The 26,635-nt window shown below is 38.1% G+C and overlaps 6 protein-coding genes and 1 non-coding gene across 13 annotated transcripts; 4 read left to right on the top strand and 3 right to left on the bottom strand.

Annotated features, from left to right (window-relative positions):
- The first annotated feature begins 173 nt into the window (after positions 1 to 173).
- On the top strand, positions 174 to 5,030 carry LOC120008890 (glucose-induced degradation protein 8 homolog). Of its 2 annotated transcripts, none has more exons than XM_038859262.1 (7): positions 174 to 390; positions 2,247 to 2,388; positions 3,186 to 3,333; positions 3,408 to 3,483; positions 3,580 to 3,718; positions 3,881 to 3,972; positions 4,598 to 5,030. In XM_038859262.1, the coding sequence occupies exons 1-7, from the start codon at positions 358 to 360 to the stop codon at positions 4,640 to 4,642; spliced, it is 675 nt and encodes a 224-aa protein (XP_038715190.1). In that variant the 5' UTR covers positions 174 to 357; the 3' UTR covers positions 4,643 to 5,030. The 2 variants fall into 2 exon arrangements, with proteins under 2 accessions (XP_038715190.1, XP_038715191.1); XM_038859263.1 differs by having other exon boundaries at positions 182 to 390; positions 3,580 to 3,691.
- A 716-nt stretch (positions 5,031 to 5,746) lies between these two features.
- On the top strand, positions 5,747 to 12,077 carry LOC120008440 (probable GTP-binding protein OBGC2). 3 transcript variants are annotated; one of them, XM_038858760.1, is made up of 10 exons: positions 5,747 to 5,899; positions 6,800 to 7,269; positions 7,370 to 7,461; positions 7,684 to 7,767; positions 8,624 to 8,701; positions 9,294 to 9,494; positions 9,573 to 9,680; positions 10,044 to 10,118; positions 10,231 to 10,427; positions 11,347 to 12,077. In XM_038858760.1, the coding sequence occupies exons 1-10, from the start codon at positions 5,802 to 5,804 to the stop codon at positions 11,444 to 11,446; spliced, it is 1,503 nt and encodes a 500-aa protein (XP_038714688.1). In that variant the 5' UTR covers positions 5,747 to 5,801; the 3' UTR covers positions 11,447 to 12,077. The 3 variants fall into 3 exon arrangements, with proteins under 3 accessions (XP_038714688.1, XP_038714689.1, XP_038714691.1); XM_038858761.1 differs by having other exon boundaries at positions 8,624 to 8,653; XM_038858763.1 differs by having other exon boundaries at positions 5,765 to 5,899; positions 6,943 to 7,269.
- Positions 12,078 to 13,394: 1,317 nt separating this feature from the next.
- Positions 13,395 to 14,886, top strand: LOC120009699 (dehydration-responsive element-binding protein 2D-like). Its single transcript, XM_038860385.1, has one exon. The coding sequence runs from the start codon at positions 13,956 to 13,958 to the stop codon at positions 14,631 to 14,633; it is 678 nt and encodes a 225-aa protein (XP_038716313.1). The 5' UTR covers positions 13,395 to 13,955; the 3' UTR covers positions 14,634 to 14,886.
- Positions 14,887 to 15,247: 361 nt separating this feature from the next.
- Positions 15,248 to 17,618, bottom strand: LOC120008952 (purple acid phosphatase 1-like). 4 transcript variants are annotated; one of them, XR_005470575.1, is made up of 4 exons: positions 17,139 to 17,618; positions 16,752 to 16,847; positions 15,681 to 15,802; positions 15,248 to 15,611 (listed from the first exon to the last, which is right to left on the bottom strand). XR_005470575.1 is itself a non-coding variant. In XM_038859351.1 (2 exons), exons 1-2 carry the CDS (start codon positions 15,815 to 15,817, stop codon positions 15,401 to 15,403), a joined length of 348 nt encoding a protein of 115 aa, XP_038715279.1. In that variant the 5' UTR covers positions 15,818 to 16,743; the 3' UTR covers positions 15,248 to 15,400. The 4 variants fall into 4 exon arrangements, 1 of the variants encoding a protein (XP_038715279.1); XR_005470574.1 differs by having other exon boundaries at positions 16,939 to 17,618; XR_005470573.1 differs by having other exon boundaries at positions 16,752 to 17,618.
- Positions 17,347 to 17,453, bottom strand: LOC120010015. The gene has a single exon (XR_005470802.1). It is a non-coding gene; the product is annotated as a small nucleolar RNA snoR109 (small nucleolar RNA).
- Positions 17,619 to 17,826: 208 nt separating the features above from the next.
- LOC120009119 (protein NRT1/ PTR FAMILY 8.2-like) lies at positions 17,827 to 22,323 on the top strand. Its single transcript, XM_038859579.1, has 6 exons — positions 17,827 to 18,005; positions 18,787 to 18,992; positions 19,901 to 20,012; positions 20,107 to 20,324; positions 20,487 to 21,046; positions 21,324 to 22,323. Exons 3-6 carry the CDS (start codon positions 19,910 to 19,912, stop codon positions 22,207 to 22,209), a joined length of 1,767 nt encoding a protein of 588 aa, XP_038715507.1. The 5' UTR covers positions 17,827 to 18,005; positions 18,787 to 18,992; positions 19,901 to 19,909; the 3' UTR covers positions 22,210 to 22,323.
- Positions 22,324 to 23,680: 1,357 nt separating this feature from the next.
- On the bottom strand, positions 23,681 to 26,044 carry LOC120008891 (protein WALLS ARE THIN 1-like). The gene is made up of 6 exons (XM_038859264.1): positions 25,745 to 26,044; positions 25,591 to 25,653; positions 25,387 to 25,503; positions 24,875 to 25,304; positions 24,347 to 24,498; positions 23,681 to 24,191 (listed from the first exon to the last, which is right to left on the bottom strand). The coding sequence occupies exons 1-6, from the start codon at positions 25,969 to 25,971 to the stop codon at positions 24,002 to 24,004; spliced, it is 1,179 nt and encodes a 392-aa protein (XP_038715192.1). The 5' UTR covers positions 25,972 to 26,044; the 3' UTR covers positions 23,681 to 24,001.
- Between the last annotated feature and the right edge of the window lie 591 nt (positions 26,045 to 26,635).

Below are 26,635 nucleotides of genomic sequence, written 5' to 3' on the forward strand. Positions count from 1 at the left end.
AAAGCCCAATAGATTGTGTGGGCCTGTTCTAACTATGAAACAGAATGAAATAGGCCCAATACCGAGTCCAAATCGAGGGAAACACGAATCGCTAACATGAATAGAAAGTAGGAAACGCATCAGAATGAATTGCGGCACGCGTGCGTTATGAGCGCAGAGGAAAGAGGAGGCAATATCGGTTCGTAATCTGCAGAACTTCCGTGGCTGATGATGATAGACAGAGATCACTGTCCGAGGACTCCGAACCATCGTATCTAACTCCATATTAGTGCTCGTACGCACGCAGGCTCTTTCAAGGGCAAAACCTAAAAACTCTCCCCTTTGGCGTTCTAATCGTTAATTGATAGTCGCACAATAATGGACTTCGATCCTCGTTACTATGATCACGTTGTAAGCTGTTACCTTCTTCTTTTATTTTCTTCTTTGAATTCTACTCCGCTTTAGTTGTTGTAATTCTGTGTAGTTATCGATTGGAAATATTCGCATTAAATTATAATCTGGCAGCATTATCTTTTCTGTTGAACATAGCCTTACGCCATTGACTTGCAATAGATTATTTTGTTTTTATTTTGTGTTGTTTAATCGCTAAATTTAATCTTGGTATTTCAGTGATCGAATGGCCTTACTGTGTTTTACTGATTTTGTGAATCTGTTCGCATATATGGAAGTCGCTTAGGGTTTGAGTTTGTATACGTCTTACTTCTATCTTGTGTGAAAAGAGACCACACGGATTGCATTTTTTTATTAGCTGGTGCTTATCTGAAATATGGTTTGGAGTTGGGCAATGAAGGATGGCGGCTGTTTTCTCGAGGATGGAATGATGCCCATAATATAGCTTACACTTGCATAATGATGTTAATAATTGGGATTGGGGACATTTAAAGAGGGCAAAAAATTGGTGTTAAACTTGGAAGAACAGAATAAAGCCATAACAGAGAGTTTTGATTGAATATGTTGAGTTGGGTGTTATTCTAGCTGAACATGCACTTTGTAGCTGTGAACTATGTTTCCGAACTTTTTCATGTGTTAACTGAGAGTGCCATTGGCAACTTAAGTGGTGTTGTCAACTTGTCATATGCATCAAAGTTGACCCATTTTGTCTTGCTCTATGATTTGAGCCTGGGTGAAGCTATAGGATAATTTGAGAGTGTAGCTTTAGAAAGGAATGGATGGCGGAGGAGAATTCACTTGGCGATCCCAACTAATTATCTTATGAATTCGTGTGCCTGACCCCGAATTGTTTAGAAAAAGGCTTTGATGATGGTAATTGGTGGCCCAAGATTAAGGTGATATGCAATGATGTAATGTCATTTGAGAGCAATGCACTGTTGGAACACGTGTTGATCACAATAAACTACGATTGTGGTTTAGGTTTTTGGCATTTTAGCAAACACATTGAGTCAAGAAATCATTAAAGCATCTGAAAACTTGCATAACTAGTCAACTCAATGCACAAGGGTCCTTTGGCTGTCGAGTCTGGGGAGCCCAATATGTGAAGACATTCAAACATTGCCTTACCCTCTTTTAACTGGGAGGCTGTTTATATTGTTTGGACCTGTAACTTGACACTTATGAAGTAGCTAACCACTGGGCAGAGGATCTCTTCTTTCATCAGATGCTTCCAGAAAACCATCTAAAATTTTTTGACAACTGAAATAATTCTCATCTTAAGATTGGATTTTCTGCAATTTTGCTTGGATTATTCAAGAAATAAAATGAGAGTCGGTTAGCAGCCCGAGAATTGTAACTAGTGTTGACTGTTAAGTTTAGATGCTGCTTCTTGGGAACCCGGTTGCTTTGGATCTTTCATGTCTCTTATAGTTGGTGAAAATGGTGGGGAAACCCATTACTTGCCTTTTCTAATGGAAATGCTTGGAAACCATTCATCCTTGATATGCTTTTAAAAGTCTGGGTTCCTTAAATTTTTTTGTCTGAAATCGTTGGTCATGAGATCAATCCTTTTGAACTAATTCGACCTGACGCCCAAACTTTAATGATGATGTGAACTTAGAAATAATATGTTATATGTGGTGCTCTGTCTTGTCTTTAATGATCTGTTGCGACGAACCTTAGCCGGAGCTGTTTCTTGGCATTTGAAGGCTTTTTGCCACACTGATGGCCTTCACCATACAATGACAACTCAATGGCCATTTTAGTGGAGACATGATGCACTCTTATGTTTCTTTCATTCTCATAATAGATCTTTAAATTTTCAGGTTTTTGTTTTTGTTTTTTTTTTTTTGCAGGCAGTCAATGACAATGATATCCATAATTTGGTTCTATCATATCTCGTGCATAATTGCTACAAAGAAACTGTGGAATCATTCATTACTTGTACTGGAATGAAGCAGACAGATGACCATCTCGATGATATGGAGAAAAGAAAAAGTATGTGAATTTTTCTTTTGATTGGGAAATTAGGGTAGATGACTCCAGAATTGATGATTGCTAGTGCTATTGACGGGCTACTCAATCTGCCAATGCATTTGTAATTAATGCTTGCATTTAAGTTTGACAATATGAAAGTTTCTTACAAGATTTGGTTATACTATTCTGCTTGTTTTTTGAATTGCTAACTTGGTGAGAGTAAACTTGAGTCTACATTAACCTGGAACAGTGCTTACCAATTCATAAAACCCAGAACACGAGATTCTTGAAGGGCTTTAAAGATCACATCTGACTTACCTCTCATTATGATGAGATTATTTCGATGGTTAGAACTTGTGATGCCTACGCTATAACGAAGCAATATTACCACTGCGCGAGGTTCACCCTCATTGACCTAGAAAGGATAAACTAAAGAATTTAGATGTTCATAAACTTATATATTTCCTGCATAGTGAAGTATTGGAAACCTAAGTATAATCAAGTTACATGTGCTATTGTGCTGTTTTCTTCTCAAAGGAGCTTCTTATAGATGACATGTTGAACAATTGATTACTATTGTATTTTGTTGGGGGTTTGTGTCAAAGACATACTCCAGGGATTAATAATGGTAAAAACTAGTATTGATGTTCTTAACCTTGTTAGTCATTGGAATGATAGCTGTTTGAGTGATCAGTTTTACCCCACATATGCTATTCCTTTGCCTAAAATGTTGTTCCTTTTCCTGCTTTTGTTCTATGTCTTCATGGACAGAGATATCTTGTTATGCTGATCTTGATCTATATTATATTGTATGCCAGGAATTTTTCATTTTGCATCAGAGGGAAATGTACTACGGGCCCTTGAACTGACTGAAGAGCTGGCACCTGACTTACTGGAGAAAAATCAGGATTTGCATTTTGATCTTCTAAGTCTTCGATTTGTTGAGCTTGTCAGCTCCAGAAAGTGGTGAGCAAAATGATAATTAACATTTCCTGAGTTATTATATTCCTATGGTGTAAAAGTAGTTTTTTCTATGACAGCACAGAAGCTCTTGAGTTTGCTCAGACCAAGTTGACCCCTTTTGGGAAGGTTCAAAAATATGTGGAAAAGCTTGAAGTATGTTTCTTCCTTGCACCGGAAGCCATTTAATGCCATTTTACCATATTTTTAATAAGTTCCTCATTAGAGATTAATAGTCTGCTATTGCTACAGGATTTCATGGCCTTGCTTGCTTATGAGGATCCAGAAAAGTCCCCCATGTTTCATCTGCTTAGCTTGGAGTACCGGCTGCGCGTTGCAGATAATTTGAACAGAGCAATTCTTGGTTTGTTTCCGGAGCTACATCATTTGTGTACTATCTCTGTTTTTAGGATGCCACTATAATTTTATTATTTCGCTTTTGAGTGACATTTGTTTATATTCCATTGAAAACATTCAATTAGTGCATCACTCTGTCGTCTTCAACTATTGAATTCTCTCTCCCCTTGTTTTTCTTCCCTCATGATATTTTCAGCCCATGCAAACAAGCCAAGTTGTACAGCTATGGAAAGACTGATACAACAGATCACGGTAGTTAGACAATGCTTGAGTCAAGAGCATGGAAAGGTAACATTCAGCATAAATTTCTTTTGTTGCTGTTCTGAATACATTGTATATTCTTGTTTGATTTTTGCCTCCACCTCGAGGAGGGGGAAAAATGGAAAAGAAAGCCATTATGTTTTTGTCTTTAACTTTGGGCATTGGCGATTTATTGTTAGTGTTTGAATAAGAATCATATCTCGTTCTTGCCTTGTTTTTTCTGCATCAACATGATCTGAACTTTTAAGCATGTGTTGTATGCCTTGATGATTGGTAATGTTGATGCATGTGTCTGGTAATTATCTTTTAATGAAATATGTATAGTAATATTACTTAAGGACATAATGTTTCATCGAATGACCATAGGTGGTGCATGTCCCACCGGGAGAGAGACATAAATATTATATTGTTTGCGTATGTACATCTACATTTATAGAGTATTTATGGGTCTATGATGCCGTTTTACTTTGCCCAGAAGCTTTTCATACTGATTTCTGTGAATTGCCCCCCACCCCCACGCACACATTCCCTTTGAAGGGTTCTTGTTGGTTGTTGAATTGTTTGGAAAAAATGAAACACTCACTGTGGATCATCACTGGTGATACTGATTGCCATTGATGATACTTTATTCTTTTGATTTATGTTTTTGTAGGATGGGCATCCCCAATTTTCGCTGAAGGATTTTCTTAAAAGCTAAGATAAGCACATATGAAGTATACTTGCCACTCAGCCAGGAATGGTTGTTACTGGATGGTTTTGGTATAAGAGTATAGCCATCCTCGCATATCTGAAGATGTTTCTGTGAAGGGCTTTCTCATAGATCTGGGTGCCCTGCATTTGGCAATGTAAGCCTTATTCATGATTGGCCCCGAAAGCAAGGCAACGGGGTTCAACGCACTTCGGGTTGGTTTAGTCTTGACTGATGGTTTATTGATACTACGTATGGTTTGTTATTTTTAATTGGTTATACAAATCTGGTAGAAATCATAGTAGTTTGTAATTTATTTATTTATTTTCTGCAATGTGTATCAGTGTATTGTTTTTGGTATATTTATGCCTGGAGTGTGGTTGATGATATAGCTCAATATGTGTTATGGAAAGGCATTGGGCCTCCAACACCGTCTTTCAAGTCATTTTGGCATGGACATATTTTACATGTTAGGAGACATGGAGGCTTTGAAGTGGTCTAGGTCTTTTGTGGTTTGGTGCTTTGTTGTCTACTGTAAAATTGTTTATATATTAGCACATGTCTATAGAATTAAATCAACCTCAATTAAAAAAAAATTAATTAAAAATAAAATCTTCTGGGTTTCTTGACATCGAACGGGTGTTTAAATCTCTGGACAATTTCCGAATAAAATATATATATAGAATTCTCTCATAAGATCTTAAAATGAGGGCTTAAGATTCACTTTTGAGGTCCTAATATATATATATATGTATGTGCGCGCGCGTGTATATATGTGTATATATATATATACACACACTAACGCACCCATGTAATATAAAGAGTATATATTAGTTTCCATTTCCAGAAATGAAATGGAAGGTGCATCGGAAAAAACATCAAACGTTTAAGCCGAAGCCCACTAACTCAATATCCCGAGGTAAGGTCCAAAAGCTGATTGGGCCTTGGGCTTAACAATAAGTAATTGCTTTGGACAAAGTTATTGCCTTATTGGGATTACATTGCATTAAGCAAAGCTTTCTGGACACAACATTGGGCTTGACCCAGTAACTAAATGGGTTCTGGCCCACTTTATGTCTAGACTAGCAACAGTGCAACACCCGGAGTCCTGACTCCTGACCCTCCATCCCTCTTTATCCAGTCCGTTTGCCTGGCTTGGCGCAAGAGAATGGCTTCTCTAGCTACTCTACCATCGTCGTCTTCTCTTCAAAGCCTTCATTTCTGTAACGATAAGCTATTTCTCCGTCACTTTCTTCCTCCAAAGAGGTATAAGTTCTTTGCATTTCTCTGTTTATGTTTCCTTTCTACGCCTCTCTCAAACATGTTGAGTTGCAGTTTCTATGTAAATATGAACTCGTCGAGAATATGAGGCGTAAGTTTGATATTTAGGGTTTATATTTTCAATATTTATGAATTGTGTTAATTGCTTATGGATTATGTACAAATGTCTCTTTAACTAGAGACTTTTATTATCTTACGTATCAGACTTTGTTTTGTTGCTGAGAATTTCTAGGAAAATATATGAGCACTCACAGTCACAATAACGGTATGAATGCTGCTGCAGCTACCTTTGAGTGGTTTAGGGATGTTCATTTTCCTTGGGAAACTCTTTTGCTCGGAAATTGCTTCACAGTGAACAAATTTTAAAGTTTTCTATTTTTGGATAATTTAGACAATATTGGAAAGCTGATAAAAGTAAAAATTCGTCATGGTAGTTTTTTTGTATGAAAATGAATTTCTGATTAAGCTAAGGGCAGTGATTTTAAACAAAGCCATGATAGTTTCCATTTGTATGGAAATGAATTTCTGATTAAGTAAATTCGAGAATGGTTTTGCTGCATAGAAGTATGATATGTTTAGCTACACTTGCTTTTGTGGATGGTTCGTAGCATTTCTACCCTCCTTTCCAATGTTGTTAATCCGAAATAATGTTTGTTTGCTTATGTGAAGAGTTGTCAAAGATGTGTTTTGATTAAAATATAAGCTTATGCCCTACTACAATATATATTTCAGAACTTCTAATTAACTCTTACATTCTATCTTCTCAATTCTTGATCAATTTTTATTTGTTTATCTTGACTCTTCTACTGCTCTATTTAATATTCAACACAATTTCTCAATCTTTTGGCTATACAAGTACCAAATTTGATGCTAATTTTTTAATAGGTATCACACCAGTGTCACTTCTGTGAACTTGAGATACTACACAATTACTTGTAGACTTGCAAGGGCCAAAGAGACTACTTCTGCTAGCAATGATTCGCTGATAAAGGAACCTCATAAGTATTTTGACCATGTAATTATAACAGTTCGCTCAGGTGATGGAGGCCATGGTGCAATTCTTAGTATGTCTAACAAAGGAGCTGAAAAATCACAAGGAAAACATGAGAAAAAGAAAACAAGAAAGGAAGGCTCATATAAGAGGGATTTTGATGGATCAATAATTCTCCCTGTGGGGGGCCATGGAGCAGATATCGTAATTTATGCAGATGAAGAAAAAGATTCGTTGTTAGAGTTCCACAAGAAGAGTCGATATAATGCTAAACGTGGTGGAAATGTTAGTGCCATGGGCATTTTAACTAGTCGTTTGCATAATGGACTTGCTGCCCCGACATTGCGAATTCCTGTGCCCGTAGGTGTGTGTTTAATATTACTTTTCTTTTCTTAGACATCTGGCAATTCATGTTATAAAACAGTTCCATCCATATTTTTTGACTATGCATGGTCATGTGACAGGTACGGTTGTAAAACCTAAAAGAGGGAAGATATTGGCTGATCTAGCACTTCCAGGTCAAGAAGTACTTGTTTCAAGGGGTGGACAAGGAGGGGTGAGGCTCAATTTAGTAAACCATGAATGGATTTCAACTAGCTTTATCAATTTGTTACTTGAGTGAAGTATAGTTAGAACTATATAGGTTGGTTGGGCTTGCTTTCCGTTTAGAACTTTTACTTGTAAATGGCACATCGTTAGATTATGGTTCTTGTTCTGTTTTAATTCAATAGCTTTTAACTTATACTTCTATTTCTTTCTCGGGTGGGGGTATCGTCAGATTAGCTTGCTGGATGTGCCAGAGCATAGAAGGAAAATGTTGATGGCTTCAACACCAAATGTGCTGAGAGATGATAATGATAAGGTAAAATCCACGTTTCTGATTTTCTTCGTTAGTGTGTCCTACTGTAATTTGAGGAAAATATCAGTCTTTCAGACATCAGTAGGATCCAAGTTCTTTGTGTTTTCTGTTTTCGAATGAATCTGATCAGAATATGTCTTTCCTGGGTGATTATTCACCAACGAAATACACAGCTGCGGAAAATCGTGCATCTCTCTAATGCTATTTCTGATATGTTCAACTTTCTAGGATTTCCAATCTATGGCCGAATATTACTTGTAACACTGGAATAGAATTCTTGGCGTGTGCACTTTCTTAGTTTCTTTGATGTTTTTGATACAGAAGAAACCAAAAATCTAGACCATGAAAGCTGTTTTCTTGTATTGATTCCCTTTTTCTGAATATTGAGATATAAAGGATTAGGATGCACAATCCATAAACTTAGCTATTTAATTAAGTGTAAATTTTTTCTATCAGTTTGACCTGCCACAGGATTTGGTTGATAGGTCTGTATCTTTTTGACTTATGCAATTGTCTGCTTGCAGGGGTTGTTTGATGCAATGTACTTCAAATATTATGCTAATTGCTTATCAAGTACGGGACACCTCCTTGTGATGAAAATAAATGTCTTTCCTTTGCAACTGTTGAAGTGTAATGCATCTGACAGAATCTAAATCTTGACTTTGTTAGTGGGGGAATTCCCACTTTGGACATGGCATCTTTAATGGATTTTCTTGACACTACATCAGACCTTATTTTAGAGAGCTAAAATGACAAGATATCTTTCACCATACTGACCATAGTACGCTCTATTTTGCTATTTAGAAGTGCTGTTTTGTTTTTTTATTCTAATTGGCTGTTAGGCAAATGTCTTTCTCAGGTTCTAGTTCGTGGTCAGCCTGGAGAGGAGGTTAGTTTGGAATTAATTCTACGTGTTGTCGCTGACGTTGGTCTCGTTGTAAGTAATGCTCATTTTCCTTTTTCGTGTTACATCAGAACTATCATATATACATGTATCTTTCAGTTTCTAGGAGCAAAACCACTGTCATATTAGTGGATCCTAGACGGAAAGGGCTGTATGCGTGTGTATAGCCCCCTTAAGTAATAATAGTGCAATATCAACATTTAAAGTTCGTGACTTTATTGCATTGGATGGAACTGTGTCTGTTTTGATTCCTGAACCCTGTTCTGTATGTCATACACTGATATTAATATGGCTGATTCATTACGAGCTTTATACTAATGCCTAAAATTATGTTATCTGAATTTGGGACATCAAGTATATTCAGCATAGGTGGATATCATGTTATGTAATAGTTCATATATATTATATATTAACTCATTTAGTTCAGTGGTTAGAGCTGACCTGGTTGAGATTTGAGAATAAGAAAATAGCTGCGACTGGCAAGTTTTGAAGTAGTCGTTATCCTGTGATTGTTTTTATTGTCTTCTTTTTGGTGGATTAATTTTTCTTATGGATCTAGTTGGAGAATTATCTTAGAAAATATTCGTAGATTCATATATTACTAGACATTCGCTTACTTTTCTAGGGACTACCAAATGCTGGAAAATCAACCCTTCTAGCTGCTATTACACTTGCGAAGCCTGATATTGCTGATTATCCTTTCACAACTTTGATGCCAAACCTTGGGCGCCTTGGAGGTGATCCTGCTTTAGGAGCAGGAATGTATTCATCTGAAGCAACATTGGCAGATTTGCCTGGTCTTATAGAAGGCGCTCATCTGGGAAAGGTATTGTGTGTTCTGCATCGTGGTCAACTGTTTATTCTAAAGCTCCGAAATTCGAAATTGAAACCTTACATCCTTCAGGGTCTTGGTCGCAATTTCTTGAGACACTTGAGGAGAACTCGTATGTTGGTCCATGTTGTCGATGCAGCTACTGAAAACCCAGTGGATGATTACAGAACTGTTAAAGAAGTATATCTTTTCCCTTTCATATGCTACCTTTCCTTGCTATATCATAATTTTTAGAAACATCTTTCCGCTGCTTTTACTTATCTTTTTAGACTTGATAGTTAAATCAACACAAATCAGATAGGTCAACAGGAATTATTTTCCTGTAGATGGCAGTTGTTTATTTGCATTATTCACACAGAAGGGAAAAAATAGCAATCTCTTTCATGAATGAGCTCTCAGTGTTATTTATTGAGATGTTATTTTAGTTTATTTGTAGCAGCTAGCTTGTTCTTGAATCATATGTAGACGTGGAAATTCTGTGTCACTTGCTGTTTTATTGTCTCAATTGTTCTACAAAAAATTATGGAAATTGTGCTGTTGCAGGAATTGCGGATGTACAACCCTGAATACCTTGAACGGCCATATATTGTGGTGCTAAATAAAATTGACCTTCCCGAGGTTTGAGGCTTTCAGATGTTTCTCTCTTCTCAGGCATCAAAATTGATATCTTTGCTGCTATGAGAGTGTTTCTATTAAGTTTCATATCTTGTAAATTTTGTCAAAAATCCAGGCTAAAGATAGGCTTCCATACTTGACTGAGGAAATACTCAGAATTGGAAGTGATGAGGTGATTACTGAGACAAAAATAGGCTCCAAACAGTCTTCATCCAGTGAACATGATGATCCTCATGTGATGTCTTCAAATGGCGAAAAACTTGAGATTGAAGACTATCCACGTCCCCTTACTGTTGTGGGTGTTAGCGTTCTGTAAGTTCACTACTGCAGTTTTTTCAGTTAGCATTCTCCATCTATAAATGCAGATTAGACAGCATGAGATATATAGCCTTCCTCGTTCTTCCACCCAAGTCCCTTCCCCATTATTTTTCTCTACTTCTTCATTTCTTTCATGTGTGTCGAAATTTTTCGTAGATTGTAAATCTATTCACAATGATGCACAACTTGCAAGTTTTGTGTGATATTTTATAAGAAATACAACCTCGCACGCATATGTTTGTTGATTTGTTTTTTTGTGAGAGCTGCTGAATTGCAACTTAGGCATCATGTAGATACTTCCTATAAATGTTACTCCGTTGCAACCTAAGCATCATAGGTGAGACCACCAATTGGCATTTCCCAATTCGGATTAAGATGCCCATTCATGGACAGCTTGTTATTGGGTCACCAATGAATGGGTTTTGATGAATTCACTAAAACACATAAGTTCTCTATAAATCATTTTTTATTCTTATTTATTTTAAGTGTCCTTATGGCTACTATGACTCATCTAGCCTTCTCCCAAACCAGTTTGGCATTAAAACTTGACTGGAACTTGAATCATCATTTCTGCTTTGAATAGAATATTTGCAAGATCACTTTGGGCATTTTCATGGCTTTTGAATATTTTTGCATCATCTCGTGCAGACTTGGTATGGTTAATTGAAATTGGAGGACCGTTTTTCATCTCTCTGTCTGATAAGTAGTTGAAGAGTGTGATCTATTTTTGACAATCTCAACATTATGGAGAGAGTGATCTTTTTTTTTTTGGTTGCTTTTTTATGATTTGATAAACTATTTTATCGTTTCAAAGTCAATTGGCATTCATTCACTGGAATATGTCCTTTATTTGTTCTTGATATGATTCCAAAGCAGCCAAAGTAACACTAAGATTACTTTTCTGTTTCGGCAGGAAGGGCATCAAGGTTAATGAGATGTTGAGTGAGATAAGGTTGGCTTTGAGGAAGTGCAGAAGTTCCAGTGAACCACTAGAACTAAGCGGGAGACCATGATATCATCACAGGCGTAGAAATTTTCAACAGACCCTGTCGGCGTACCAGCCTGTTTATGTGGTATATTCACTGTGATTTTCACAGGTGATCAGCAACTGCGTTTGCCAATTACCTGCTCTAGCTGTCAGAGAATATAATTGGAAATATGTATCTGTTGAAGCTCTAGCCCGTGCTGGATATGTATGCATGCTTACATCCAAATACATACGTTATCATCTCTTGGTTCCTTGTAACACCTGTGCCTTGATGTGGAAACAAGGAAATTTTTTGCCTCTGTAGTATGTACCCAATTACTCCTGATATATCAATCCTGAGCTGCGATTTGAGAGATGGCAACTTGCTCAGCCTAGCATGTGCAAATGACACTCTGTATTATCTTCCCGTGCCAGTTGTTCGGTGGACAGCTACGTGGGCTTCGCGTTATCAAAAAAAATGCATAGCCTTTGGTATGTACACAATTACTCCTGATATCAGTATCTGGATTGCTACATGGCATTTCTTGTGGGAATGTGTTTTTGTGTATTTTCTGCAGACTGGCAATGGATATGTTTTGGGTTGTTTTTGATAACGCCGCTGGTCGTACTCCAAATTGATTCAATGTTATCAGAAAATGTCAACGTGGGAAGACGAATAATGCTTTCAAACACCATGAGAAAGTCCGAATCAGACAAATTTGGAGCTTTCCTCTTTTTGTCCTAGTGGTTTGGCTTTTTGATTTTTGTAATTTGGACACGACTAGAATGCAAAGTTTTATCCAATCCCATAAAGCAGAGCACCTACAAGATAACACCTTTCTCAATGGCTTCAACTTCAAGGTTACCTATTAGCAAGATTTGAGTTTCCACTCATCTTTGTGAAGTTAAAAGAATAAACTAGCCCCTAGAAAACACTCAAATCACCTCAATCCATGGCTGTTGAACACATTGCTTGTGTACTAATTTCACTTGAGTTCTGCGAGATATGGCCTCCTATTCTTCCTAAAAATTATGTTAAATCATGTTTTAAAATGTTTTATTGACTATTTTAGTGTTCATAATATTAGAATATTTTAAGTTTTGAAAAAAAATTTAAATCCTAAATTTTTAATTTTTTTGGCAAATCCCTAAATCCTAAACATTAAAACCTAAACCCTAAATCCTAAACTCTAAACCCTTAAATGCAAAACCCTAAATCTTAAATCCTACATTTTTTTAATGACCGAGAAGGCCCCAATCCAACGACCACTTTGTGATCCCTAGACTAGTTTTAAACCCGGGATAGCCACCCCATGCACACAATGAGCCACCAACTTAGTCCTAAATCTTAAATCCTACATTTTTTTAATGACCGAGAAGGCCCCAACCCAACGGCCTCTTTTTGACCCCTAGACTAGTTTTAAAGCTTGGATAGCCACCCCATGCACACAATGGGCCACCAACTTAGTCCTAAGCTGAAACTCAGTGTGCAAATAAGATTGAGATGATGCCCATAATAAGACTCTTAATCCCTCCCAAGAAGCAAACCCATGCCATCAACTCACGAAACCCAGGAATCCTCAAGGAACTACGTCGAACTCCCGACCTAATGAATCTTTCACCTCTAAGCCCGAAGATATAATCACTAGACTAATGTCATATTGTTCTTTAAATCCTAAACACTAAAACCTAAACCCTAAATCCCGAAACACTAAACCATTAAATCCTAAATGCTAAACACTAAAACCTAAACCCAAAACACTAATTTCTAATCCCTAAACTCTAATATATCTTTTTTTTTTAAAAAATCATATCCCCAAAACACTAATTTCTAACCTCTAAACTCTAATATACCATTTTTTTAAAAAAATCATATCCCCATCCCAGCTCGAGTTTTGTTCCCCCTGTTTTTGCTTTATGTTGGGATTCATTGCGGTTACTGTGAGCACAGAAAAGCCAAAAATGGAGATACAAAGTTACAAACCCCTGGTTTCAGGATTTTGTTTCAAAGTGTAGATGGTATTTTAAAATGATTTTAAAGCTGATCACAATGATGGACGTACATGAGTCACTCTCAAGCCTCCGTTCACACTAATGAATTTCAGTGCCCCCACCTCCACATGATTTGGGACCAACCCCCACGTATCAAAGCTTTGAAAGCAGGTTGTGGCTACTTTGTCATGTGCTCTGTTTTTGATCCCATGCATAATCTTATCTACAAACGTTTTGTTTCATCCAAGTCCACACCGCTTCCTAAATAACCCACCCAGTTTATCCAAACTCGAAAAAGATCGAACTACCGTAATTGCGAACAACCAGCTTGGCCATGTGTGCGTAATAGAGGAAGCTCTCATCTTTATACATTGACACGATTGATTTAGACTAGTCCTTCTTGCCAAGTATCAGCACCAGTCAGCACAAAGACGATCTGACTATCTCCTTCACTTGTCCCGTATAAATACCAGACACCCGTTACTTGTTCAGGCCCAAATGTGATTACCCAAATCATTACTTTCACAAAATTACAAACTCTGTTCTAGAAGGACAATTCAGTGATGGCTGGTGATGGTGTTGTTGGAGAGGGAAAGAAAGTCAAGAGACCTGCACAGGCTAGTTCAAGGAAAGGGTGCATGAGAGGCAAAGGTGGCCCTGAAAATGCACTCTGTACTTACAAAGGTGTTCGACAACGAACTTGGGGGAAATGGGTTGCTGAAATTCGTGAACCCAATCGTGGCGCACGGCTCTGGTTAGGTACTTTTGACACCTCAAATGAAGCTGCGATGGCTTATGATGCTGCTGCTCGCAAACTATACGGACCGGACGCGAAGCTCAACCTGCCAGAGTTGCACGCCAACTCTCAGTCCGAATATCAAACACCTTGTGTGCATACCCAGGTTGCTCAATTGGGAACCCAAAACCAAACTCCAGTCCCATGCACTTCAGGTGCCACTATATGTCGCTCTAATTCAAACCCAGTTGCCATACCCATTGACAATTCAATCAACTCGATCAGGCAACCAGAAACAAATCATGTGAACCCCGAGCACAACCATCTGGTGGACATTTGGGAGAATTTGGAGGTGAACTTGCCATCGTTTGACGATTCAATTTGGGCAGAAGCGGCAATGTCAATAGATATTCATATCCCAGTGATGGACAATTCAGGCGTTTTTGCTGGCAATTTCACGGATGGTTCCAGTTGGGACGCGCTGCAGACTCCGTGGTGCATGTGAAGGCACTTTATTGATTCGTGTTCGAAGCTAGATTGCATCACTTCTTATAGAAATATAGAACATGTATCCATTGCTAGAACACAGAGAGGAATTAAGTGCATAAATATATATATGTATGTATACGATATATATACGAAAGACACATGGGGCTTTTTGCTGGCTTTATGTCGTCTTAATGTACAAAAGAAATGCTCTGTACAGTATAAACTATCAGTCTCCGTTTCCACCATCTAGTTTGCGTAAACTCTCTATATATCAAAAATATGTATGATGTGATTGCATATATCGATGTATCAGTCTCTGTTTCCACCATCTAGTTTGCGTAAACTTAGATACATGAAAAATATGTATAATGTGATTGTATATACCGATGTGTTTGGATTTGTAATTCTCAAAAGTATATCGAATAGCACGTCCAATTGTGTATTGCATGACCCATCCCTTCTCTGGCTTAATGTGCTACATGTTCTTTGGCACCATATCTAGACTTCATTTCCTATAGCCGCATACTTGCATAGTTGCATAGCCATCTTGATTGCAATGATTTATCAAATTAAAAATTACCAGTTCATTTGTAGCATGTTTAAAAACCCACTAATAAAATGCCCCAAATGTCATCTAAACTAGCTAAATTCATATATAATATACTCATGTTTTGTCAGTGCAATATACTTACTATTACAGCTAAACTATCATGACAAAAAATCCCGAAAATATTAATATATGCAAGACTAAAGAGCTGTCTGTATATAGAATGGTTGTGCCAATCATACTGCAGCTATGGAAGTATTCTCTAAGGGGTTGAAGTATCTATTGAGCAACCAACCACATAGAAATATAGAATCAGCTTCAACAGCATAACCATTTTGACTTCGATGCCAGCAAAAATAGGCATGAATCCTGTTCTTTATGTCTAAAATGCTTTGATCAAAGCTGGCTTCGTGATAAGCTGAGTAGCTTGACTGTGGCAATGTCATTCTGCATATGTCAAAAATAGCAATTAGGACTATGCACATCATTACAAGTAATTAGCAAAAAGACACGTACTCTGTTACTAATCCTTCTAAATTTCCTCCATTGCCAATGGTTATGTAAGCTGGGGCAGATTGATCACTAATGCGGGTACATAAGCAGTTCATAACATTGTAAGCAATACTAGATACACATTCCTGCGATTGAAACATAATAGAATGTGATTTCGTGTTAGATCACAAATGACAACCACACTTCACTATTTTCAAGCAAGAGACACACTTTTGCATTAGAACTTTAAATCCAACACATCCTCTCGCATTACTAGTCAAAATTTTCCATAAAGTTGAGAGCTGGGTTGATAGGAGTATTAGGAGATAATGAACTTGCAGATCGTTCATAAGCATGAACATGACAAAGACAACATCTCCCTCTGAACTCCACAAACCATTTCTCATAAATTACTCCCATGGTTTCCCCTTCTATGTAATGGTGTGCATAATTATTATACAGCGGACAATGCATCACAACAATAAACCTTGGTGTCTCCGTCCTGTTCACTTTGGAAGCTCCTTTTCAAGCCATTTGTTTTGTGGAGTGTATTTCCCTTCAAAGCAAAGTTTTCGAATAGATAGAGATGTGTCTGCGCCGTATATTATAGTTCAAAGTTCAAACACCGTATCATCCTTAACAAGTGATTTCATTGTTGTTTCACATCATTTTCAAAACCTTGACCGGGCATTTGCCCTAGCTTCCATGATAACTTCGCTTTCATAAAAAAAATCCCAACGATCAACCAAGAACAGCTGAAGCACTCCAGAGACAAACCATTTTTTTCACTAAATAAAGGCCTGATGCCCTCAACAGTGAAGACCAGGCATAAAGCCTGGGAAGCCACAAAATATGAGCGTAAAACACGATATAACCTAGTGTGAAAATTATATATGCAGAAGCTCTCTTGATGGACTACAAAAAATGAGAGGTACTACTACTACCAGATGCTCTCTGTGGCATCTGATAACGGTGGTTATAAGGCTTAACTGGTCTAAATTCACCCTGAGAAAATAATCGGAACAATATAATCGTGATGCTCACTAAAAGCATGCATAATTAGATAAAACACAAAAAAGGCAGCAGGGAACTTACAATCTGTGGAGCAAAATCAATTTCATGATTTCCTGCACTCCAAATCCAATGTTAATAAGCAGCATTTCTCTCTGTGAATCTTCCCCCTTATCCCACCTGTTGTTGCCATGAAAAGGATAATCATCAGCGTACGAGAGGTCTCCAACAAACAAGACAGTCTGGCCTTTCGCCGGTGTATGAAAAAGACCTTGCATATGAAGAAATTACTCGAAATGGATAATTCATCATCCCTGTTGGCTGAGTACCTCTTTTGACATTTTAGTGTTTTTCAGTAAAATTCAAAGAAAAAAAGTCACAGAAAACCCAAACTACAGTGTAAACAAGCATTAAAACACTCCAAAATCTTGAATTATGAATGAAATAAAGAGGAGGAAGTAATGTGGGCACCCATAGACGCGAACTGCTGGAAAATCAAGGTAGCTCGCCTGGAAAGTGACCCCCAAAAGAAAAGAGATCAATGTACGAGAAGGGTCTCTCAAAACGGCTAAATCCTATGCCATTTCACTACTCTCTCCCTTCTCATCCAACAGACACGAAAACATTAACTCAATATTTGGGAAAAAAAAATCTAAAGATTGAAGGAAGAAGAAAGTGAAAATGTGAGAGGTTCGGTAAGCAGATATGTCGACAGAGACTTCATCGAAATCTCAAACAACAACCGGCCAGTTAACTTCTCGGCCTGTTTCGATTTAGCTACAGCCAATCCGGCAATTCAAGATCAAGGGCACTGATCAATCCCTTCTCTTGGTACATGCAGCCTCACTAAACCCGAATTTTTTACAGGAAATGGTGATATAAAGAGGCCGAAGCAGGAAAAAAGGGCAGCATAAACCCTAACCCTAGCGAGAAGTGAAAGGATCCTAGCCGCACATCTTAAATTCCAGGCAACAAACAAATGAACAACAATATAGAGCAAAGAAAACAAGGCCGGCCCCCAACGGGCCTAGCCCAATGTTTGGACCTACGAATAGAGTCCATTGGGCCGAAGCATCGGTCCAGAAGTTTGAACTTCCAAATTGAGCACCAGTAAATGGCGACAAATGTACGAAGCGTGCACTAACTGCGGTTGTTGGCGGCCATTTATGACTGCTTGCAGTTGCGGAGCGTTCGCAGTTCGCTCAACGCCATAAAGTGGATTAACTGGCTTCAACCCTGGTCATCTACTGAACAACTGCTTGACACAATTACTCCAGCAGAGTCCTTTCTTCTTGCTGCCGCTGCTGCGATCGAACACAATCAAATCCCTCTCGCCAGGTAACTGAGAAATCTTCCCATCAAAATTCTCATTTGCCGGACTGACATTATCTTGCATGCCTTGGCCTTTCATAAAAGCTAACTAAGAGCCATCACAGTTTTCATTCTCTAAGAATTTTAGAGTTGAGCTTGTACTAGACGTTGCATAATAAACTAGTAAGGCGAAATTGTCTTGCAATGTGAACTCCTTTGGGAGGGATCAAATTAAAACTGTAAAAATTTAAAAAATAATTTATTTTTATGAGATCAAATTTAATCAATGAGAAAAGAAATAACATAAAAATGACATATTTAAAATACATAATTGTTGGATATTATCGAAATTGTGTTTTTTAAATTGACATTATAGGTATTTAATTAAAAAGAGAATCAGTAGTCCAATGATTCCTCTCGTTTTTGGAGGAATCCAAACTTTCCTTGTAATTATATATTTCAACAAGTCCTCTCATTTTAGGAGGAAAGGAAAATTCCTCCTTTGGGAGGGATCCAAACTTTCATTGTAATTCTACATTTCAAGAATTCTTCTCAGTTTGGGAGGAAAGGAGAATCCAAGTTTTCCTTGGAGTTTTAGATTTCAAGAATTGCTCTCGGTTTGGGAGGAAAGTAGAATTCCTCCTTTCGGAGGAATTCAAACTTTTTTTGGAATTCTAGATTTCAAGAATTCAAGATTTACACCAACTAAACATAAAAATCAATTGCAAAAGAAAAACTTCTATTCCTGAAAATTCGAATTCCGCATATCAAACGACACTTATATATGTGTATGATTCAATCGTTTCAGCATTCTTTCTTAAGCAAAGAAACTTTGCTCCAGAAAGGCTTGTAAGACCATCTGGTCCTGGTGCTTTTTGTTACCCAATATCACACAAGCATTAGTATAATTCAGCTTCTTGTGGGATACTGCATAAGAAATCCCTCTCATCTTGACAAAGCAACGGTTGCAACAACAGCTCATATCAAGCTATTGAACATCAAGCTATTTTAATAGTAAGCCATTCTCCATCATTTGCCTTCAGCATACATATTTTATTTTGTCTCTTTTGAACAATTGAACATCTAGAAAAAAAAAATGAACAGCTAAGCAGGGTTGCTGAAAGTTTAGTGGGCTAAAGATTTTTTTTTTTTTTACCACAAATTGCTCTCTTTTCGTTGATACAGTACAATTAGGTCCTAGGACTTATTGGTCTTGTTTATGATTTAGGGTTTAAGTTCTAGGACCAGATTGTCTGTGCTGGATCATGTTAGAACCTAGAACCGACAAGTTTTACCTAGACAGCTTCTCCAAGGATTATTCCCTGTAGAGTTCCGAGATTTTGAATCTTTTAACAGACTGGAATTAAAATGTTTGGACGGCACTTTGAATAGTTCATATCCAACACATGTTTCATTTTTTATGAGCACAAGCCACTCCTTTTGCCTTATTATGAAACAGTTTCTCTAACCCCATATGTAATCCTCCAATGAAACAGGACAACTTCATTTTCTGTAGCCGGCAAGGCAACTTCTAATATGTCCAAATAGGAAGATTTTGTTAGAACATGTCAAAACATGCACAATCAAACGTTACATCAAGACACTTAGGATCTTGCCTGTCATAAGGGAAGTCAATGGTGTTTATATAAACTCATGAGGACTTCTGTTGTAAGATACCTTAGTATTTCCAAATTTGCATTACTTCTTGCAACCCGGGTTCGATAGCTTGAATCTCCAAGATGGATAAAATTAGGCCTAGCGATGACCCATTTGAGAAGTCCATAATCCAGCCTTCCATGGATAAATTCCACTTTGAAGAAGAAAACCAAGAAACTAAGAAGGTTGAGGTTCAGTTCTTTTCAAGTCTATGCTCACAGTTTTTACTTTCTCACATGGAAACATTTTCTTTTTCTTCCTTTTAGAAACCAAGCATGTCCTACTCGACTTTGGTCAGCAATGGAAGTACTGATTTTCGAGGGAGAATTGCAGACAAGCGAAAAACGGGAGGATGGAAGGGCTCTCCTTTTCTCATAGGTACTCTTTGGCTTGTTAATTAGAAACCATATTCACTGCAATTTGACAATCTTGGACATTATTTTCACTGATGTAATAAAATTGATGGTTGCAGCAAATGAGGTGGCTGAGAGGTTAGCTTTTTTCGCCATTGCTGTGAATATGGTAGCTTACTTGGTCTTTGAAATGAACCAATCACTCCCAACTGCTGCCACTCATGTCACTGATTGGATTGGAGCTGCCTATGTTTTAACTATTTTTGGAGCGTTTGTCGCTGATGCTTATTGGGGCCGATTCAAAACCGTCGTTGTCTTCTCTTGCGTATATGCAGTGGTAAGAACTAAGAACCAAGAAACAAGAAACAAGAAATTTAACACAGCACAGAATCACACATTCAGAATTGTAGGACCTGTATTGCTTATCGGCAGAGTTATATGTTCATTACAAATGATGCACATGCCTATTAACTAAAACTTTTGCTTCATAACCTTTCAGGGAATGGTCATGTTAACATTATCAGCTGGTATAGATAGCCTGCGACCACCTAAATGCATGAAAAGACCCTGCATAGAAGCAACCGATCGTCAATCGGGTTTCCTCTTCTGTGCGCTAGCCCTTATCGCCCTTGGAACTGGAGGTATCAAGCCGTGCGTTTCCTCATTCGGGGCGGACCAATTCGACGAGGCTGACAAAAAGGAAGCTCAAAAGAAATATGCATTCTTCAACTGGTTCTTCTTTGCCATTAACATGGGTGCACTACTTGGTATAACAGTGTTGGTGTATGTAGAAGATCAAAAGGGTTGGGTTTGGGGGTTTGCGGTTCCTACTGTGCTCATGTTTAGTTCTGTCATCATTTTAGTTTCTGGGGTTCCTTTTTATCGATTCCAGAAGCCCATGGGAAGCCCTTTCACAAGGTTTCTTCAGGTCATTGTGGTCTCTGTAAGGAACCATTTTGCAGGGGTTGCGGTGCGTCGCGACACTGGTCTTTATGAAGTTGATTCTGTTGAATCTGACATCACTGGTGCCCGAAAGATTGCTCATACAAGACAGTACAGGTGAGAGTCATCGAATATGTTTGTGAATCACATCAAACACCATACTGCTAATACCAGCAATTTCACACGAGCATTTTATCAAACACTTGGAAGGCTCTTCTGGCATAAACAGAGCATCTCTAGACTTTTAGCCACTGCATCACAAAATCACTCTGCACTCCAATTTTAAGTTTAAATTTGAAAATTTTCATCTCATACGATTAATATGTAATGGGTTTCACATATTATGTGTTATTCTTCATGAAATTGAGACATTCGTTATTACTTTCAATCTCAGCTTCTTAGACAAAGCAGCAGTAGCAACAAACCCAGAAGCCAACCCAAAGAACCGATGGAGACTATGCACAGTGACACAAGTTGAAGAATTCAAATGCTTTATCCGAGTACTTCCAATCTGGGCATCAACGATTGCTCTCGCACTCTCCTTCGCTCAACAGTCCACCTTCTTCGTCAGCCAAGCCAACAAAATGGACCGCAAAATTGGATCATTCACTATCCCCGCAGGCTCCTCCCCTGTCTTCGCAGCCATAAATGGTCTCATCCTTGTCCCCGTTTACGAACTCTGGATAGTCCCAATCCTTCGCAAATACACCGGTCACCGCCGCGGCCTCACATCTCTACAAAGAATGGGTGTTGGCCTATTTGTATCAATTTTCTCATTAGCCTCAGCTGCATTAGTAGAAAAGAAGCGACGTGACGATCCAAACTCACTAACCATGAGTGTATTCTGGTTGTTCCCACAATTCTTCTTACTAGGTACAGCAGAAGTGTTCACTTATGTGGGACAATTGGAGTTTTTCTACGATCAAGCGACGGATGGAACGAGGAGTATCAGTAGTGCATTTTTTCTGTCTGAGATTGGGATTGGGAGCTGGTTAAGTACTGCATTGGTGAAGATAGTTGAAAGAGCTACTGGTGGGCAAGAAAAAGGGTGGTTGAGGAATGATCTTAATCAGAGTAGGCTTGATTACTTTTACTGGATATTGGCTGCCATTAATGGAGCAAATTTCTTGGTGTATGTGTGGATTGCTTGGCGTTTCAAAGGCAAGGCTGGTGAAGAGAATAGTGTGAGAGATGAGTCCATTATGCTTGAGATGGGTCCTGGTCAAGTGGTGAAGAGAGGCGATGATGGTAATGGAGAGCTTCGAAGTGTAATGTTTTGAACGAAACTGTCACTGTATTTTACACTGAATTTTCTTTATTTGTTTTTTTGTGGTTTTTTTTTTTATTTCTTCTGTAATTTTAAGGTTCTTAAAAGATGTATTCGGACCAAGAACATCAAATCATGCTCCAACAAGAGTGCTAAAGAAGAAGTAAACGAGAAAAAAAAGAAAGAGAGTATGGATGCTAATCTCATATTGAAAGGAAAAGCATCTTAATACAAAGAATTATTTTTTTAAAGAAAGTGACCATGATAGTAATTATGGGCCCTAATAATTTATTTCACACTCATGATAACATCTTTAGTTTGAGAGAGTGAAATCATGTTCGCACTCCTTTGCCAGTGCTCTTATCATGCTCTTATTATTGGAAAATATTTTACTTGACTTGATTTGGCTTTGACATTGTTTTGACTTGAGTCGAATTTGATGTCACTTTTATATAAAGTGGATTTGATACCTCTTTTAAGATGTTAAATTGAATTTGATGTCGTTGAGGCATTTGACTTGATTTAATGACATAGAGGCATTGATTTGATTTGGTGCCTTGAAGGGTCTTGATTTGATTGCAGAGGCGTTGACTTGATTTAGTGACTCCTTAATCCAATGTGAACAATACCTTAACTTGAATTGGATTGAGCCAAATTATAACGTGGTATTGAAGTATAATCTCGATCTTAGGACCTTCTCAATCTTATTCGGGTCACTTGATGGGTCTTACCTATTTTTTTGTCTGGATTTAATAAACCTTCTTTGTCAACTCATCTTAATTAGATATAACTAGAATTTTTTCAGTTTTTTTCATGTCTTTTAGCGTCATATAAGGACACTACACTTAGATCGCTTGTATAGATTTGGATTTGGGAGTGTTTGACTAAATAACTTTCCCTTCAAGGGTGAATCAGCAAAAAACACTTCCGCCGTCCGTTTGAAGGAAAAAATGGGTTGGGCTTCAATTGGCCCGTTAACACCAGTCCATTACCTAACTCTACCCCCATTAAGTTTTAAACCCAAAAATTACCTTATACTTGGCCCAGGTTTAGGGTTTTGGTTTATCTAAATATCAGCCAATTGCTGCAATGGTTAACAAAACTTATTTTAAAAGTTTTTTTTTTTTTATGATGTTAGAACATATCAACCCAAACACATCAAGATATTGTTCCACTCTGGAATGCAGATCCTCACAGATTTGTTTTTCATGAACCATCGACATTGGTAATTAGACCCAGACAAAACACATCAATGTAAGAGGAGCTAAACTTTGATCATAAACGGCTTAAGTGGGTTGTGCTGAGTTTTGAAAACACATATCTACCAATCTATCATTATTGCACACAAACAAGTGAACAAGTAAATGGGTTGATTTGCCGACCAAAATTATTTAGTGTGCAGGAACCTTATAATTGTGATATGTCATGCCTCTCTATCTTTAACAAATAATAAAAATAGTGAAAACAACAGTTGAATCCGTGGGTCCAAACCATAATGACATTCTTGTGCAATTAACTTGATAATTTGCATATATTGTCTCTTAAATCAAACCATATTGCAACATCATAATCAAAGCTTGTGGGGTTTCAACCCACAAAACGATAACAACCCACAAGCCACAACCCTCTCTTCTTCTTTTTTCTCTAACTAATAGAAAGAGATTAAACCATAAAAGAAAAGGAAAAGGAAATCATCATACGCACACAAAACTTCTACTACTGGGAAATAGTTCTCCCTTGATCTTTCTCTCCAGCCAAACAGACATGAATTGTTGACTGGTGTTCAAAGTTAGGATTTTTCACGGTCAAACATTTTCCGTTGACGGAGGAAGGAGTGGCTGAGCGAGAGAGGCCTTGACGTGGGCTGATGTTCTGATGGTACCGTGCTCCTGGATGGACTGGATTGCCGCCCTTTCCAATGCGAACTTTTTCTCAGCGCTTTTGCCCCACAAGACCAGGTATAATCCCACTATGATCAGCACCGCACCGATGATCCTGTGCACCCAACACCATCATAACAAAATATATTCCATCAGTGAAAAAAAATAGGTTAATCATGATATTTTGCAAGGACATTTTAGTCATTTGGAGCAGTCAAACACGAGTCAAAGATAAGGAGATAATAATATATAAGGACCCCACGTACGTACCCTCCCAAGTAGAACTCTTCGCCTAAAGCAATGGAAGCCATAATAGCGACAACAAGAGTCTGAACAGGCTGATACACAGCAACAAAGACAGGGCCCCCTCTGTCAATGCACCATATCTGTACAGCGAAGGCAATCCCTGATGCCACCACTCCCTGCACCATCAATATCATAGAAACTTCTCCCACATTATTGCATATATATACCCACTTTATATCGTATCACACTTGTCACAACTCACAACTACTAAGAAAAGCATATATATAGTAAAGTTGTTCCGTCTACATCGATTCTCATGAACTTGGCCCATTGTCCATTGAGATAACGCGTTATTTTAAACAATAATGATAAGGATTGCAGCTATTGGTATTTCAGTTATCCCATTGATGAGGTGGATGCACATTATTTAAGTGAATTCTTAGGCTCCATATGTCTTATATTATGCACATGAAAGCTTGTTATTATATTTTAAATAAAAACTGGGATAACTAGGATTAATATACGACTCAGTATATAAGTAATGTAACTGACCGCGTAGAGTATGGTAAAGACTTCGCCGCCAGAGTGGAAAATCCAAGCTTGGAGGTCTCTTTCAGCGAAAACAGCAATGATAAGAAACTGTATGAGTCCAAAGAAACATGTGTAAGAAGTGACGGAGAGCCGGGCCGGGTACTTCTTGAGAACCGGTGTTTGCAAGACGAGCCAAGCGGACCAGGACAAGCAATGACCAATGAGATAGACACACCCGAGGGTCCAGCTCTTGCCTTGAGCATCTCCTAAAGAAGCAAAAAAGGTTGGTTCGGGTACGGGTTCGGGTTCGAGGATTGTATGTAGTTGTGGAGCTGGACTATATATCGCTGGACCTTTGTATAAAGTGATCACAGTTGCTCCACACACACAACAGATTGTTCCTATCACTTTGGCTATCCCATCTTTTCTGTCCAGCCTTACTTTTTCTATCCTGAAAATTCAAAAAAGAAAAAAAAAAAAGTTAAGGCATTGTTTGGTAATTAATTAATCAAACACATGGAGAAGAGAGAAACCTTAGAAGGGCTGCCATGAGAAAAGTAAGGGCAGGGACAGAGTTTTGAACTGCTGATGCAAAGGTGGGTGAGGTGTGGTCCAAACCCAGCAAGTAGAAACCTTGATTTGCTGTTATTCTGTCACCCCAAACAAGTCTTTTTAGTTTAAACTTCCATTAAATATGAATCTTGTTTTATTTTTTATGTACAAAGTTGTGATCATACCCCACAAGTGCAAGGAGGAAGAACTGAAGGAGAAAGTTGAGAGTAATTGCTGGTCTTTCCTTCCTAAAATAAACAATCACATCATGTGTTATATGATTTCAATACATATATATATATATATATAGTGAAAATATATTGTCAAGTTTAGTAGTACTTCTCCAGAAAATATGCGAATGGAAGAAGGAGAATTAGTGCGATGACGTTTCTGTAAACAGGGAACACAAGCTTGCTAATGCCCATGTTAAGTGCAGCACGAGAGACAACATGAAAACCAGCATAACCAAACTGCAAGGCCAGCATGGCCGCATGAAGCTGAAACTTCTCAGGCATGGAACACCACATTCTCCCTCCGGAGCCACCAGAACCAGACGTATCAGCCATTAGCAACAGAGTAAGTAAGAAAATTGAACAAGTGTTTGTGTGTGGAGTGGTAAGGAGAATGAGTGAATGAGGATCGAGGGGGGTGTTATTTATATAAGTAATTTGGGAAAGGAAGGGGGAGAGTATGGCGGGATCCACAGAAGAAGTTTTAGTCGATGAGTCATGAGAGGGTTCAAATTATAAATGTTTTTGATTGTCTCCCACATTCTCCTTTCTCTGTTTAAGCTGACAAGACAACCCCAATCGCACTACCCAATTAATACACACAGTATTAATGATAGTAAAAGAGAGAAAGAGAGAGAGATTATTATTATTCCAGCATCTAACAGGTTCTGTTTTGGATGCATGCCATTAATGATGATAATTGAGAGGGCGAGGGAGGTGGAGTGAGTGAAGCCGCCCTTGATAGATAGCACGCACGAGGGAAGGCTGTGGGTACCCCCTAGCGGCCAAAGGTTTGAGTGTCTCGAAACCCCCCAACACACGCGCACACACTAATACTACTCTCTAGCGAACCATTGCTTGTATTTTTATGTGTATATATATATATATATATAATATAAACTTTTCTGTGGAATATTTTATAAGGGTGGTCTTTAAATAAATAATAGCTCTCGACCATTCAATACTGAATAATTTTGATGGCTTGGATCTCCTAATTATC

This window comes from Tripterygium wilfordii, chromosome 11 (assembly GCF_013401445.1).
Source record: "Tripterygium wilfordii isolate XIE 37 chromosome 11, ASM1340144v1, whole genome shotgun sequence".
NCBI lineage: Eukaryota > Viridiplantae > Streptophyta > Magnoliopsida > Celastrales > Celastraceae > Tripterygium > Tripterygium wilfordii.